We start from the raw sequence: 16,693 nt of genomic DNA, 5'->3' as shown, positions 1-16,693 counted from the left end.
TATATATATATTTTTTTTTTTTTTTCCTGTTCAAAATGGTGCTCTTATAAGAAAATATCAAGCGATACTGGGACAGACTTCAGTATCACCTTCACTTAAAATGTTACAATCTAATCCTGGTTACATGAAATAAGCCTTGTCCAGAGCACATTTGAGTTTACGGACCTGTTGCAATGACTGCAACTCCAGGATGAGCGTCAAAGAATTTAACAATCCTGGATCATGTCAGATCATCAACATTAAAATCCAGCTAATTTAGTCATCTACACACGAAGAGTGGGTGTTATTAGGTTTATTCCAAGATGTACCCTTCCCCATATATCTGCAAGATAATTTCTAGTAATAAATTCCTCTGTTGTGTGGTTAAAGTGGTTGCTGTCAGGTTTAGCGGGCCATCTGTCTTCCCATTTGTCAGGTGTCATATTCCAGTTGCTTACAATTAAATTCTGCTGGATTTCCTGCAGCTCTGATAATGCGATTGTGATATCTTTAAGCGTTTGTTTATTTTGGGCACTGGTTTAATGATCATACATGAAAAAAACTACTTTTAAAACCAGCATAACCAAAGACCTTGACCAACTGACCTGAATGTAATTGTATGACCTGGAAAGCTAAACAAATGACTAAATAATATTTGTTCAGAATTTAATATCTATATCAGCACAATGATAGCGGCAACTCTTTTGGAGTATACTCCTGGACTCTTTTACAGTACATATAATCTGATTTGGATTCCAATATCAATAGTTTATCTTTATCTTCACAATTTAATTCTGCCTTATCACAATATTGATTCCTGGAACAGATTACTTTCTTCTCCTCTTTTTTTCATGGCAAACTCATTACTAATCTTTATGGAACCTTCTCTAATTTTGTATTTTACACATTCCCATTTATTATAAAAACTTCAGTTTCAGATAATATTTATTTTATCTCTGTAAAATATTACTTACTTTGGTAACTATTTAGTTTTGGGACCAATTCTCATTAACTAGTTGCTTATTAGCATGCATATTACTAGCATATTGGCTCTTCTTCTAAAGCACATATTAATGCCTTATTCTGCATGACCAATTTTTAGATCCCTTAATCCTACCCATACCTAAACTTAACAGCTACCTTACTAACTATTAATAAACCGCAAATTAGGAGTTTATTGAGGCAAAAGTTGTAGTTAATAGTTAATAGTGAAAATTGGTCCCCAAACTAAAGTGTGACCCTTATTTTTTAAAAGACTTAAATTAAATTGCTAGTGATCTTCAGTGTTGAGAAGTGTAATGGGTCTTAATTTATCTAATAATCTTTGCCATGCTTAGGGATATGTATTATTAGGCCTGGCTTTATGCTTGTTACTCTTTCCTCTCTATGCTTGAATTGCTTTGAACAACAAATGTCTAATATCTTTCCAAAAAAATCCATAAAATTCGGCCATGAGCTCATCAGTACCGTGGAATTTATTAAGACAGTCTCAAACTCACATCATCCAATTCTTCTATCCTTTAATTGGACTCACAAAATTCTGTAAATTAATCATAAATCTTGGGAATACCACTTTATATAGCAATACTCTAATTGAATCAGTGGGCTAAAGTCAGTCACACCTCGACTTTCTTCCAAATAACGCACATTTCATTCATAATATTGTAAATACAGCATAGTTCCTGCACATTTTTGTTTTTCTGAATTGTGTGAAATGGCTAATAAAAATAGGTAATACAAAACGATTATGTGATCACCAAGGTGAATTGGTTTAGTCTCGACTTCTGGTCGTGAGTGACAGTATTGGGGGGATGGGAAATCTGTTGATTGTCGAGTGCCAAATAAACACAGAGATGGACAGGAAAAGGTCAAAGCCATCAGGTGCCCAATTTAGAAAAAAAAGAAAAGAAGAAGAGGGGAAATGAGCAAAAGATAAAGGTATGCAACTATGTTCTCTCTGTATGATTATTACGGTATTCATGTCATGAATGAAGGGCTAATGTTAACTGGTGGGTATAACTCTTAAGTTTGTTAGCCTTTTTGCTATGATGCTATATTTAACTCAACAAACACGAGATTTAATTTCACCATAATATTGTGCTTTGCAACAAAACTGTTACAAGTTCAGTTATTATTTATTTCCATCAGTTGGGTTAACGTTAGGCCCTATAATTAGCCAATGGAATGTTCAAATCTGTGTAATTATAATTTAAATCTGACTACTTTTCAAATTGTATTTCATAAACCAACATCTCAGACGTTATGTCAAAACGTTATGTGGTTTCAAATCAAAAAATTACTTTCTGTTACAGAACAGGGCATTGATTTCATACATGTCCACTGTAGAGGACATCAGGACTTAAATCATGTTTATCAGGCATTTTGGGAGACACAAAAAGTGAATATGGAAATAAATTATACATCAATATTCCTAAGAAATATTAGATATTATTAATAAAATAATTACTCCAATTATTACACTTATTTTTTCATTAAATGTTGCTCCAAGAACACATTAATATGCAAATTAGATACAGTATATAGTGTATATTTCTGTTCTGATAACTTATTGTCATGAATCCGGTCTATGAACTTCCATTCACTCACCACCAGAGGTCACCCTTCCATGATATTGACTCTCGCACCACACAGACTGTTACACATCACCCTGGACTACATTTCCCATGTTCCATTGCACTGATTACACTCACACCTGAAACCAATTACACGCTCACCTGAATGCTATTGTAACACACTATGTAACATCTACCCTGATCCTGCTCTAGTCGTCGAGTATTGTTCAGCATTTATCGCTAGGGATAGCTACTTTACGGAGCCCTTCCAAGTTCATGAGTCTAGCCTTGTTCATAGTTGGCCTCCTGAACCGTCTGCTCCACCATGGCCTCCTGAACCGTCTGATCCGTCATGGCCTCCTGAACCGTGTGCTCCGCCATGGCCTCCTAGTCTGCCTGCTCCGCCCCGAACTCCCTGATCTGCCCTGGAGGCCTTCCCTGTCTCCACCCTGTTCCTGCCCTGCACCAGCCTCCAGGGTGCCCGCCCCCCTTCCCCGGTGGTATTGTCACGGCATGGGACGCGCCTTCCGGGAGGGGGGAGTAATGTCACGTTTATGGTCGGTTTTGTTTTTGTTTTCCCTGTGTTTCCATGCCCTTATTTGGTCCTTCCTGTTCCTGATATAATTGTTTCTAATTTGTTCCAGGTGTTCCTTGTCATTTAGTTATCCTCATCACCTGTCTGCCCCTCGTTATCTGCCCTATTTAAGTTCGAGCCTGTTCTGTTCTCCCTTGTCTGGAATTGTTCATGTCAACCTTTGCGACGTGTGTTTTCCTGTTCCCTTGGATAGTATTAAAGTCTACAAGTTTGAATTCGACTCTGCGTCTCCTCGTTCCTTGCTCCGTGCTCCTCACAGTAGCAGACCTTGACACTTCAGGGTCTATCAATTGCAAGTAAAAAAATTAAGACAAAAAAATTGTCATTTTACTACTCTCAAGTACAATATATTATTTTAAACATTGCAGTTATATTACAATTTCTGTCTTAATAATAATAAGCTATCTGGTGGTGATTATTATTACTATAATTATTTCTCATCATCATTATTATTATTATTTGCTGTTGCTACTGCCTAGTTCTACCATTAAGGATACAGGAACCCTTATACTAATAATACTAATTAATATGTAAGTCTGTGACATATTTTTTTTTTTACTCTTGCACATAAAAAACATGTATCCATATAATTTCCATCCACTTGCCACCAGAGGTCGCCCTTCCATGATATTGACTCTCGCACCACACAGACTGTTACACATCACCCTGGACTACATTTCCCATGTTCTATTGCACTGATTACACTCACACCTGAAACCAATTACACGCTCACCTGAATGCTATTGTAACACACTATGTAACATCTACCCTGATCCTGCTCTAGTCGTCGAGTATTGTTCAGCATTTATCGCTAGGGATAGCTACTTTACGGAGCCCTTCCAAGTTCATGAGTCTAGCCTTGTTCATAGTCAGTTTTCCCGTGTCTTGATCCTAGCCTGTTATCTCGTCCTGTCTGATTTCTGCCTGCCCTGAAGTTTATAGCCTGTCTTGGATTTATCCTTTGCCTTGCTGATTCAGACTGTGTTTGCACCTCGATTGGATTTTTGCTTGTTTTGGATTCCTCTTTTGTCTTGCCCTCAATATACCTGTATGCCATTGTCAGAACCTTGCCTGTTTTTATGACCACGCCTTTAAATAAAAGTTTTGCAGATGGAGCCGCAAGTCTCATGTCTCTGTCGCCCCGTAACAGAATACTCGGCCATACAAGGATCCAGCAGCTTTTCCCGTGGACATTGGACACTGCCAAACTATTATTAGCCTCTTGTGTAATGGCGGCCACACTAGAGCACGCTCACAAAATGGTGGCGACAGCAGAGTCTGATCGCAAAATGGCGGACGCAACAGCACCCCATTATGTCACAGCTGATCTTCGTGAGGCAAGTCAAGTCACATCAGATCTTCATGAACCAAGTCAAGTCACAGTTTATTGACATGAGTCCAGTCAAGTCACGGCTGATCGTCGTGAGTCCAGTCAAGTCCCGGCTGATCGTCGTGAGGCAAGTCACGGCTGATCGTCGTGAGGCAAGTCACGGCTGATCGTCATGAGTCACGTCACGTCACAGCTGATCATCCAGAGTCACGTCACGACACAGCTGATCGTCAGGAGTCTTGTCATGTCCTGTCTGTTGCACCCAGATCTTCAAGGTCAGTCTTTCAGTATCCCAGTCTAGTACAGGGATACACCACTGGTGTCTGCACGCACAGCTGGTATCCCCAAACCCACTCACTCTAACCCTTCTGTTCCTGAACTAATTCCCCTGTCTGAAGTGTTTCCCCTGATAGGGATCGCTTTTTGGTGTGTTTGGGCTGCATACACCACCACAGAACTCCCAGAGCGGTGGCGCCCATTATTAGGTCTCCAGAGGTGGCGGCTGAAGCTGCAGAATCTCCTGAGTTGGTGGTGCTCACTGCTGTCTTCCCCGAAGCAATGGTGCCCACTGCAGTTTCTCCAGAGGTGGCGACGCATGCTGCAGATCCTCCCGAAGCAGCGGTGCTCGCTTCAGCTCCTTGCATGGTGGTGGCGCCCAGAAACGCACTTGCAACCTGTCATGTCAAGGTCAAAGGAACCTTTACCGTCCTCTCCCTGTATCCTGAGGGCACTACTGTAGAACCTCCAGAGGTGGCGGCTGAAGCTGCAGAATCTCCTGAGTTGGTGGTGCTCACTGCTGTCTTCCCCGAAGCGATGGTGCCCACTGCAGTTTCTCCAGAGGTGGCGACGCATGCTGCAGATCCTCCCGAAGCAGCGGTGCTCGCTTCAGCTCCTTGCATGGTGGTGGCGCCCAGAAACGCACTTGCAACCTGTCATGTCAAGGTCAAAGGAACCTTTACCGTACTCTCCCTGTATCCTGAGGGCACTACTGTAGAACCTCCAGAGGTGGCGGCACCTGCTGCAGAACCTCCAGAGGTGTCAGTAGTACCCACCTGTGAGCTTCCTGTTTGTCCTGTCACGGCTATGGAGGCCGTCTATGAACTCACTGCCCGTCCTGTCACGGCTATAGAGGCTGTTTGCAAACTCTCTGCTCGTTATGTCACGGCTAGGGAGGCCGTCTGTGAACTCACTGCCTGTCCTGTCACGGCTATAGAGGCCGTTTGCGAACTCTCTGCTCGTCCTGTCACGGCTATGGAGGCCGTTTGTGAGCTCTTTGCCTGTCCTGTCACGGCTATGAAGGCCGTCTGTGAACTCACTTTCTGGTTTGAACCAACCATGGAGGCTGAGTGTGAACTGTCTGTTTGTGTCAATGCCGCCGTTGAATCTGATTTTGATCTATCTGTCTGTCCTGTTTCGACTAATAAATTTAACTTTGAACCGTCTGTCTCAAATCTGCTCTTGAATCTAAACCTGACCTGTCTGTCTAAATGCTTCTGTTGTGTCTGAGTTTGAACCATCTGTCAGTCCATCTTCAATCACTGAACTGTCTACCAATCTAGTTTCAATCAATGCACCCGGTCTTGATCTGTCTGCCAGTTCACAACTCCCACATGTACCTAATTCAGAACTATCAGTCTGTCCTGTTTCCTGCAATGAGCCTGATGTTAACTCTACTGTCTGTTCCGATCCCACTGTCAATACCAATTTAGTACTGTCAATCTATGAACATGTTATTTGCCCCATTAGTCCAGTCACGATCCCAGAAAACTTACCTGAACTCCCTGTAGGCTCTGGTAGCCTGAACTCCCTGTAGGCTCTAGTAGCCTTGTCACAGCCCAAAAATCCTCCTTTGAACTCTTAGCTCTGTCTGTCATGAACTCAAGGACTATAAATGCTCTCCATGTCTGTCTCTTTAACTCTGTCACTGCCATAGAGAACATTGATGAACTTCTTGTTTTCCCTGCCTTGGCCCCTGAAACCTTGAATGCACTGCCTGCATTGTCTGTCTCCATTTTCCCTAGTCCCCAGTCTCTGCCATGGGTCCCGGCTCAGTCTGCTCTGCCTTGGTGGTCCTCTGCTCCGCCGTGGTGGTCTACTGTCTGGCTCTGGTGGTCCTCTGCTCCGCCGTGGTGGTCTACTGTCTGGCTCTGGGTGTCTTCTGCTCTACCTGCTCCGCCGTGGGGGACTGCTGTCTGGCTCTGGTGGTCTTCTGCTCTGCCATGGTGGTCTGCTGTCTGGCTCTGATGGTCTTCTGCTCTGGTCTGGTGGTCTTCTATCCTGCTCTGGTGGTCTTCTGCTCCGCCGGGGGCATCTTCGGTCCCATCTGCTCTGCTGTGTTGGTCTTCAGCGCCACCTGTACTGCCGGCTCTGCCCTGGCTCTCTGCTCCGCCGGCCCTGCCTCAGTCCCCAGTCTCTCCGCTTCCACGTGGCCCTGGCCCTCCATCCCTCCCCATGTCACGAATCCGGTCTACGAACTTCCATTCACTCACCACCAGAGGTCACCCTTCCATGATATTGACTCTCGCACCACACAGACTGTTACACATCACCCTGGACTACATTTCCCATGTTCCATTGTACTGATTGCACTCACACCTGAAACCAATTACACGCTCACCTGAATGCTATTACACACACTATATAACATCTACCCTGATCCTGCTCTAGTCGCCGAGTATTGTTCAGCATTTATCGCTCACCTAGGGATAGCTACTTTACGGAGCCCTTCCAAGTTCATGAGTCTAGCCTTGTTCATAGTCTGTTTTCCCGTGTCTTGATCCTAGCCTGTTGTCTCGTCCTGTCTGATTTCTGCCTGCCCTGAAGTTTATAGCCTGTCTTGGATTTACCCTTTGCCTTGCTGATTCGGACTGTGTTTGCACCTCGATTGGATTTTTGCTTGTTTTGGATTCCTCTTTTGTCTTGCTCTCAATATACCTGTTTGCCATTGTCAGAACTTTGCCTGTTTTTATGACCACACCTTTAAATAAAAGCTTTGCAGATGGATCCGCACGTCTCTGTCGCCCCGTAACACTTATACTGTCATATTTTGTGCAGAATTGTGTTCATTGTCTTTTGGCAATGTTGGAGGCGCTCGAAGAGGGTCTCGCCCAGGGTGTAATTCAATGTAGAACCGCCACTGAGAGAGAGAGAGTTTTTTTTAATTATTATTTGTTTGTTTGGCATGTGCTTTTCCTTACACTTTCTCAAAATCACCAGGAAGTGAAATTCATTTGACTACTCACGCTACAGCCAACGGTAGAGGTTTTTGCGTGTAGGAAGTTTGACATGTCATATTGGTTTTAACGTTAAATGTTTAACGTTAAACGTTTTATCTAACAATTAATTAACACGACTGTAGTTTTATAGCAGTGTGATATCAGTTCGCTGTGTCTGTCTCCTTATCTGAGGTACACTTTAGACACAAATCAATCACATGACTATCTTTAAGCTATGAAAGATACTTGTTTCGTTGTTTTGCTACTTTGCGTCTCAAGTGTCGTCTCAGTAGAAGGTAAGTCCTGTGGGTGTGTTTGAATTAGTTCCAGCTCAGTTGACTCTTCTGGCTTGAAAGATTAGATGTATACTCTAGACTAGGCTATACTTTAAATTCAAGAATTATTTGATATCTTACAATTCAGCTGATGAATGCATAGTAGGAGTGATTGGGGAGCGTGCCATCCTTCCCTGTGTTTACAAGGGGATAAAAATGTGACCTTACTCCACATTTCATCTGAAAGGAGAAGAGGAATGGAAATAATTCACACTGCAGTCTGGATGGAGGGAAAAGTGGAGTTGCAAAATGTGTCCCACAGTATCCGGTCTACTGTGTCATCTTTGGCCCCAAACACTGGAGATTTCTCAATGGAGTTACATGATATACATTTATCAGATGCACACAATTACAGTTTTAATCTTAAGCTTCTTGGTCAAAATAGAAGCTCTCTGGTTTTCACTGTCTGTCTCACCATAGCAGGTAAGAATAAAATATTTAATGCAACCATACTAGCTACTTTGACTTTCTGATTCTAGAAACATCAGTCACAACGTATATGAATACTGTACCTCAGTCTGAACTCTACAACATCACAACTGTCCTATCTATCATCTCCGCAGACACTGCTGTATCCTGTGTCATAGAAAACAAGCTGCTGAATGAAACTTTAACAGCAACAAACTATAAGTATCTCGTCAGTTGCAGTAATGTTGCTGGGTTTTATTTTTGCATACATCAGATAAAATGTAAAACAAGTAGATGTCCTGTAACATGAAGAACACGGTAGTCAAAACTTGATTTAGCTGGAAATGTATAGCTAATAAAGCCATACAATGATTAAAAATATGAAGACTTTGTGATTTTTGCATGTGGTCAGTTGGTTTTTTGTCAAGTACATCGGAGAGACGGCTGTCAGAGCACATGTGGGTCTTCAGCGTTGCTCTGTGTGTGGTTGTTTCCTTGCTGGTGGCCACGTCTCTGCGTTTCCAGAAGAAATGGGACCGAGATCAAAAAAGAAAGCGACACAAATGTGGAGGTACCGAAGTCCTGTTTATTTCCTGATCTAACTGTGTGACTTTATGACAATCATTCCTTTGTGTTGCAGATTATTCATGTTGGGAGGGCACTGACATGATCTTGTTTGATTTGGAGCAATGGGCTTTCTGTCCTGAGACTGATGTGTAACATGGTTTGGAAAGGCATTATGGGTTGATACGACTAACTTATGTAAATCTTATTAATTGTGATTGACTAGAAGTGATTCAGTTTCATTTCAGAGGATGAATCGGCTTGAGCCGGTACAGACTTCTTTCGAAGGCCACTGGTTTATACTTTTCTTTCATTGAATATCCTCCTTTTTCCATACAGTCGGCTAAACAAAAGACCTGCAACTGCATACAATTGAATAAAGCAGATTATAAATCAAAGAATATAAATGTATCTATTTTCAAAATACAGAGATAAACAGCTCAGGCACTCTTTCTTAGTAAGTATTTAGACATGTTACACACACTCTTGCTGTACCATTTTAAACATCTACATTTTTAGACCATGATAAATATCCACAACATGCTGTTGTTGGGAAAGAGCTCAAAACAACTTTCATAACGTTACCTGTTGGAGCACAAATGCAGATGAGTTACTGTATTAGTCATATATTCCCGTCATGTCATTCTCTCTATTATCCATTAAGAGGTGGTGTTGACATGAAATATAATTAAAATATATTCAGCAGCACTGAATGTGGCATAAAGACAATTTTAACACCACATTTTCTTATATAAACATACTTACCTTTTAATCGCTGTGTAATAGTTTCACTATTGTATCAAAGTCATTGTAAATAAAAGACCTAAGGGAGACAGAATTCTAAGCTGTATTGTACATACATACACACATATATATATATATATATATATATTTGTATCTCAATAGTCGGTAGAAAAAAACAAGAGGTAACTTAATATGAAGTAAATATTTTCCAGATAATATTTTAATGTCTTTTGGATTTAATACAATGACAATGAAAATCAATAATTTTGATTTGGAAATCACTTGATAATATTAACATCTTAATATGACGCTTAATATTTTTCTCATGCTGATGCAGCATTTTACCTGCCCAGGCATAACGGTCCACTGTTCTCACCACTTCTTTTATCTATTCCAAATACAATTTCCATTTTAAGAGAATCATCAAAAGAATGCAAATTGTGAGGCACATGCTGTTCACATGAATTAAAACATATTTGTTGTGCGATGCCCCACATTACACTGATGAAGACTTGTGTCTAACTCTTAAAATCCACTGCAGTGCTTTGTGTGAATGAGAGTTCAGCCCTCCTGAACACTGTTAACACTATATAGATCATTCCGTCGCTGTGTGGTGATTGGGATCTGCTGGCGCACATCAGCCAAATACTGCAGGTCTACAAGCAGAAAAGGAAGAGTATGTTTGCATTATGACCAACTGGCTCTACAGCTCACAATTCAAGTAAATGTAAAACACTGAAATATACCTATGTCAGCATAGACAACAGATTCCTCTGGTCCAGCTTTGACAATTACCTCCCCCCTACATGGAAAGAGGGCACAGTTATCATATTTAGTAACCCATGCAAATGTATACATAACCTGTCATTAATGAGACAGAAAGCACTGACCAAGGGTTAACCACAGAGCTGTGACCCCAGGCCACATAGCTGGCGCTTTCATCTCTTGCTGGTGAAGCAGTGGCCACATATACCTGATTATCTACTGCCCTGTGAAAAGGACACAAACTGTCTTACAGCACGCCTGGGGAACTGAATAGTTTAGTGACTCCAGGTGGTCTGGTATACTGACCTCCCCCTCTGCAGCAGCTCCCAGTGAGCTGGACCTGTGGTCATATTGAAGGCACCAGGATATACCAAAAGCTGGCAACCTACATAGACAGATACAAGAGGAAATCATTTCAAGTATGCCTAAATCATTACATTTTAACAACATTTTACATTGTAATTCTCACCTTTCTTAGCATAGATGTGTGCAAGCTCTGCAAACCTGATGTCATAACATATTCCCACACCTACTTTACAAAATGCTGCAAAGAAATACATAAACTGTATGATTTCACATATGGAGAGAGCAAAAATAAAGGTAACATTGGGAATGCACCAATATTTATATTCTGGCCAATTCTGATATGGCAATAGTTATGCTCCTGTTATGGTTGATAATATAAAATATTGTTTTTACAGATTGTTACTAAATGTAAAAATAAAGAGAAATGAGCATGCATAAAAATGGCTAATATATACCCAACATTGATTCTGATTTTAAAAACTCTAATATTGGCCAATAAGCAATAATATACTGTATATTCCTTGATAACATGGACAAGATTTCTATAATACACACTCACGGGTTTCAAACATGGATAAACGGTTTCCTGGACTTAGTGTTTCAGACTCCTGAAACCGTATTTTCCCTGGTACATCAATATCAAAAAGATGAATCTGATAGGAAATGAAGATAAAAAAAATAGTATAAATGCATAAAAGTTTGAGTCATTTTTTTCTACATAAGCCAAACTGTTTACTCAAATGCTTGTTTATACATCCTGAAATATACTATGCACATTATACATATCTACACACAACTGTTCAAAAGTGTAGGGGCCGGTAAGATTTTTAGTCTATTATTTGATCAAAAATACAGTAAAAACACTAATATGGAATATTAAATACTAAATATCATGAAAATGTCGTTTATTTCTGTATTGGTAAAGCTGAATTTTCAGCATCATTACTCCAGTCTTCAGAGTCACATGATCTTTCAGAAATCATTCTAATATGCTGATGTGGAGCTCAAGAAACATTTCATATAATCATCATTGTTGATATCAGTTCTGCTTCTTAATATTTTTTGAAACTGTGATAAAAATGTTTTCAATATTTCCTGATAAACCGAAAGTCCAAAAGGACAGCACTTATTTGAAGTAGAAATCGTATGTAACAAAAAATGTCTTTACTGTTACTTACTTTCCTGTGTTTGACAAGCAGCTTTCCGTCAGGTCCAAAAACTGAGCAGGTGTTATAGAGCTTTTCTCCATCCTTCTCAGGAATGGAACCTATACAACAAAGACACAGTCATGTAAGGGACATGAAAATAAATGGCATCAAACACACTAACATGCTGGTTTGTGTCTGAGGGTCTCACCGCCCACTAAATAGACCCCACAATCCCTGGCTGCCTCCGACAACACCCGTGTGGACTCTCCTGGGATCTTCTCAGCATACTCAGCAAAGAACCCGGTTCCATAAGGGGAGTTGAAGCACTCCTGCAAACAAACATATATAATGGATTATTAAATGCCATATTTTTTTTTATAAACCAATATTAATATAGTAGTCATAACCCAAGATATAGAATGTAATACTCACAGGTAAGACTACAACTTTTGCACCTTGTCCTGCAGCCTCCTTCACAAGTTTTTGTGCTCTTCCCAAGTTGTCCGCCTTGATCTTTGACACACGTAACTGAACCACAGCCAGACTAAACTCTAGACGGCAGAAGATCAATTGTTTAGTTATTAGCTGCTGCAGGATCAATGATTCACAACTCTGTCCACTTTTAACCAGCAGCCTCCTTTGCAGGTTTTTGTTTCGGAATTCTCTGCACTTTTGTTCTTCTGTCAAGGGAGGTGCAGTCAAAACAAAAACATGTTTCTGTTTCATTGTAGTTTTGGGTGATTTAAGTTAAATGCACAGTCAAAACATGATCTGTATGAACCACATCTGCAGTCAAAACGATGATAAATGATCAAATGATATCTGTTTTTAGGGTCAAACATTTCACACTTAATCCACAGCTTGACAGTGTGAACTGCTCAATGCAAAGTGAAATCAAGCATGTTAATATGCTACTTTTAGATAATCACCAACTAAACTATATCAAATAACATGATCTGAACATTGTCCCACTCTGAATATAAAAAATATACTCACTCGACATTGCCTTAGAATAAAAGATACCAGACATTGATATATTGCTTGGAACCATAGACTGTATGCTTGGAACACACACAGTACAGTAATAGCAATGCAGGACAATCTCCGCCCACTAAAATACATTCAAAATAAAAGTCCTCGGTTGGAAGTCTTTTTCCTGTCTCTCTCTGTGGAACAGATTATGTTAAACCACTTTACAAAGCATACATACTAACATTTCTTCTCAGCTTGCTTCTGATATAATACAATACGTGGAGTTAAAATAAACGTGTATTTACAAAAATACAAAAACTAATACCGCACCTATCCTACCGGTGGCGCAGTTGAGCAAACGCCCGTGTTAAACACAAGAGAGGAAGACGGATCAAAACATGCTGAGTTAGTTGTACAGTAAAATAATGTTTTTCTTGTTGATTTCTCCCTAGGGTGCGCTAAACGTTTCTACTAACGAAAACGTTGGATGTTGGACGCATGATTTGGACTTTGATTAAATTGTTGTAACCAAAACCTGAGCAAAAATGAATCTCAACAAGATCAGTATCCTGACCAACCATGTGTTTTTGTGCAGATATGCATGGAGAAAATTATGTGCTGAACATGTCCTTGGTAGAAGCTACATGACTTTTGCGACATGTAAACCAATCAGATTTTTTCAATGTACCTCAAAATTAGTTGTTACCATGTTCCCATGTCCAAGACCAAATTTAAGAGCTGCGGTTGCAGTTCCAGTTCTGCCAGCAAGGACTTTGTCTTTGACAGCTTGCATGTTTAAGAGCAAAAATCACAACACAGATAACAACAGTCTAGAAGATGAAATTGATGAGGCAGAAATAGAGGAGCTGTTCCAGCAGCAGATCCCCGCAGGTATCAGTGAAGAAGAACACAGGGTCTTCATTGTGCATCCTGATGTGAAATGGGGCAGCAGAAAGCAATATCTGACCACAGGTAAAATTATACACTGATTTTAATCATTGGATACATGTGACATTTTACATAATACAAAGTTGCTCCTTTGACAGCGGCACTTCAGATGGAAGAAGCTGTGGGTCTGGTGAACACTTTGTATAACTGGAGTGTTGTTGATAAGATCATCCTCTCCACCAAGACACCAGAGAAGAGAAGAATTTTTGGCAAGGGAAACTTCCAGGCTCTTACAGGTATGTAGCTTGCTAGTTTTGAATAAATAGGTATTTTAGGCACAAATTGACATGTTTTCTCTGTTCTTTGATATTTCTAAGAGAAGATCAGAGCTATTCCTGGGGTCACAGCTGTTTTTGTGAACGTAGAATGTCTTTCACCTTCATCGGAAGTGAGTATTCAGAGCATTATACTGTGATTGCATCAATTCACTTCTAAGGGTTTTAAAATGTGTGCACAAAAGACCATGAAAATCTATTTGGACTATCATGATTCATGAAGAATCTAATCTATATCATTTCTAAAAATAGTACTAGATTCACTGTGGCTATAGTATAATCATAAGAAGTTCTTCTTTGAATATAGTCGTAATTAAAGTGTTAGTCATTTTTTTTCTAAGAAACATGCAATGTTACACTTGTGTTTCAGAAAGAATTGCAGGAAGCCTGGGGAGTAAAGGTTCTTGATAGATACTCACTTGTTTTGCATATTTTCCGCTGTAATGCTAGAACAAAAGAGGCCAAACTGCAAATCTCTTTGGCAGAGATTCCCTTGCTCAGGTAAATTATATAAGTTATATACTATTTTTATAATCTATATTGTTTCCTGATGAAATCAACAATTCTTTCCTAGCAAACACTCCAGTTCAAAAGTTTGAAGTTGATACTATTTTTAAAGAAGATTCTAATGCTCTCCATGACTGCATTTATTTGGGCATAAATATAGTAAATACATAATTAAAAAAATATACCATTTAAAATAACTGTTTTATATTTTAATACATTTTAAAATGTAAATCATGTGATGGAATAAAGCTGGTTTTTCAGCAGCCACTACCCCAGTCTTCAACATTAGAAATTACTTTATTGGTACTTTTGATCAATTTAATGCCTCCTTACCGAATGAAAATTTGAATTTCTTAAAAAAATAAAACACAAACTTTTAAATGGTAGTGTACTTTCCAACTCAATAAAAGTTGATGTCCATGGTGAGTTTGTTCAATGTTGCTCGTATTAGTGTGATATTGCTTTTATATCTCAATAATAAATAAACATTTACCATTAATGTTAACACAGATTTACCAACATATTTTGTTCTTTGAACACATAAGATCACGCCTGAGAAATGAAGTCGCTAACTTAGACCAGCAAGGTGGCGGCTCAAGGTACATTATGGGCTCAGGTAAGGACTAAAATGGGCTTGTCACACTTGAAACATTTAATCTAGGGTCGTTTTTAAGCCCAAGGTTTATTATGTTTAACTGGAGTTCAAATATATTTACAGGTGAAACCCTGTTTGAAATGCAGCAGCGATTATTGAAGGAGCGAGAGCTAAAGATTCAATCAGCCCTGGAGCGGCTTAGGAGAAAGAGGCACCTTCTGCGCTCCCAGCGCAAACACAGAGACTTTCCCATCGTCTCTGTCATGGGCTACACTAACTGTGGTGAGGTTTGGATAAATATTAACCTGTTAAACTATTGTATGAGATTGTAAGATACACATTAACAGTCTTTGTTTCTAAAGGTAAAACAACCCTGATTAAAGCACTGACTGGAGATGCTGGTCTCCAGCCTAGAGATCAGCTCTTTGCCACCCTGGATGTTACAGTACATGCAGGACAGCTGCCAAGTCACATGACTGTACTTTATGTTGACACCATTGGCTTCTTGTCCCAGCTCCCTCACCAACTTATTGACTCTTTCTCTGCCACGCTGGAGGATGTAACACATTCTGTATGTACCCAAGACACAACACTAAAAAGCTTTTCATTTTTAGTAATGTTATAGAAATGTTTTAACACCCTCTCCTTTTGCAGGACCTCATAATTCATGTGAGAGACATCAGTCATCCAGAAACTGTGAATCAAAAGGTCAATGTACTGAATGTACTAAAGAATCTACAGATTCCAGAAAAACTATTGAACTCCATAATAGAGGTGCACAATAAGATTGACCTCCTTGAAGGGTGAGACATCTTTTACCTGATTTGTGTAGCAATTTAATTTAGTACCGAATACTTTCAAACGTAACACGCCCAAACACATTTTTATTTTAGAAAAATAAATGTTTTATACATGTTCCATAGATTTGAGGTCAGTGATCCTGAGGTTATTCCTATATCAGCTCTGAAACAGCATGGACTGGAGGTATTAAAAGAAAAGATTGAAGAAGCTGTTGTTAAGTATACCGGCAAACAAATAATGACCCTTAAAGTGCAGCTCAACAGCCCTCAGTTAGCGTAAGTTTTATGTAAAAAATTTTAAGGGAATATATTATCTTATCCACAGACTTTTTAATTTGGTGCACTTTTCCCTTCACAGTTGGCTGTATAAGGAGGCGACGGTTCAGGCAGTAGATGATGTGGGAGACGACTGCACCGCCAATGTCAAGGTCATCATTAGCCAAGCTGCATATGGCCGCTACAGGAAGCTGTTTCAGGTCACCTAGTAACAGATGGCCCCTGTTTTACAGTCATCATCCAAAATAATTCCCACACTCAGTGCAATAATGATGTTTAAATATTTATTTGCTTTATAAACAGTGTCGTTCAAATATCTCAAAACCAATAGTTGAATACAATAAAAATCAGACATTAA

General features: G+C 39.8%; 2 protein-coding genes across 2 annotated transcripts; one reads left to right on the top strand and one right to left on the bottom strand.

Moving 5' to 3' along the window:
• Positions 1-9,972: 9,972 nt before the first annotated feature.
• LOC107585165 (omega-amidase NIT2-like) lies at positions 9,973-13,063 on the bottom strand. Its single transcript, XM_016272061.1, has 10 exons — positions 12,959-13,063; positions 12,395-12,513; positions 12,171-12,291; positions 11,993-12,081; positions 11,374-11,467; positions 10,978-11,052; positions 10,815-10,893; positions 10,634-10,732; positions 10,490-10,545; positions 9,973-10,399 (listed from the first exon to the last, which is right to left on the bottom strand). The coding sequence occupies exons 1-10, from the start codon at positions 13,011-13,013 to the stop codon at positions 10,305-10,307; spliced, it is 882 nt and encodes a 293-aa protein (XP_016127547.1). The 5' UTR covers positions 13,014-13,063; the 3' UTR covers positions 9,973-10,304.
• A 232-nt stretch (positions 13,064-13,295) lies between these two features.
• On the top strand, positions 13,296-16,562 carry LOC107585160 (putative GTP-binding protein 6). Its single transcript, XM_016272053.1, has 10 exons — positions 13,296-13,906; positions 13,981-14,118; positions 14,200-14,270; positions 14,528-14,658; positions 15,210-15,280; positions 15,383-15,541; positions 15,622-15,830; positions 15,914-16,062; positions 16,183-16,335; positions 16,418-16,562. Exons 1-10 carry the CDS (start codon positions 13,480-13,482, stop codon positions 16,542-16,544), a joined length of 1,635 nt encoding a protein of 544 aa, XP_016127539.1. The 5' UTR covers positions 13,296-13,479; the 3' UTR covers positions 16,545-16,562.
• The last annotated feature ends 131 nt before the right edge of the window (positions 16,563-16,693 follow it).

Source organism: Sinocyclocheilus grahami, unplaced genomic scaffold (assembly GCF_001515645.1).
Source record: "Sinocyclocheilus grahami isolate Dianchi unplaced genomic scaffold, SAMN03320097.WGS_v1.1 scaffold67.1, whole genome shotgun sequence".
NCBI lineage: Eukaryota > Metazoa > Chordata > Actinopteri > Cypriniformes > Cyprinidae > Sinocyclocheilus > Sinocyclocheilus grahami.
The sequence above is the reverse complement of the archived record's forward strand: the minus strand, read 5'-3'. Positions and strand labels throughout refer to the sequence as shown.

What these genes read in the sequence shown, in the direction of transcription:
- LOC107585165 (XM_016272061.1), bottom strand. Translation starts at nt 13,013, where the DNA reads ATGGTTCCAAGCAATATATCAATGTCTGGTATCTTTTATTCTAAGGCA. An exon ending in TTATTCTAAGGCAATGTCGA is followed by an intron (nt 12,514 to 12,958) that starts GTGAGTATATTT and finishes TCTGCCGTCTAG; the next exon opens with AGTTTAGTCTGGCTGTGGTT. An exon ending in TGCTTGTCAAACACAGGAAA is followed by an intron (nt 11,468 to 11,992) that starts GTAAGTAACAGT and finishes ATTTCCTATCAG; the next exon opens with ATTCATCTTTTTGATATTGA.
- LOC107585160 (XM_016272053.1), top strand. Translation starts at nt 13,480, where the DNA reads ATGAATCTCAACAAGATCAGTATCCTGACCAACCATGTGTTTTTGTGC. An exon ending in GCAGAGATTCCCTTGCTCAG is followed by an intron (nt 14,659 to 15,209) that starts GTAAATTATATA and finishes TGAACACATAAG; the next exon opens with ATCACGCCTGAGAAATGAAG. An exon ending in CATGGGCTACACTAACTGTG is followed by an intron (nt 15,542 to 15,621) that starts GTGAGGTTTGGA and finishes TTGTTTCTAAAG; the next exon opens with GTAAAACAACCCTGATTAAA.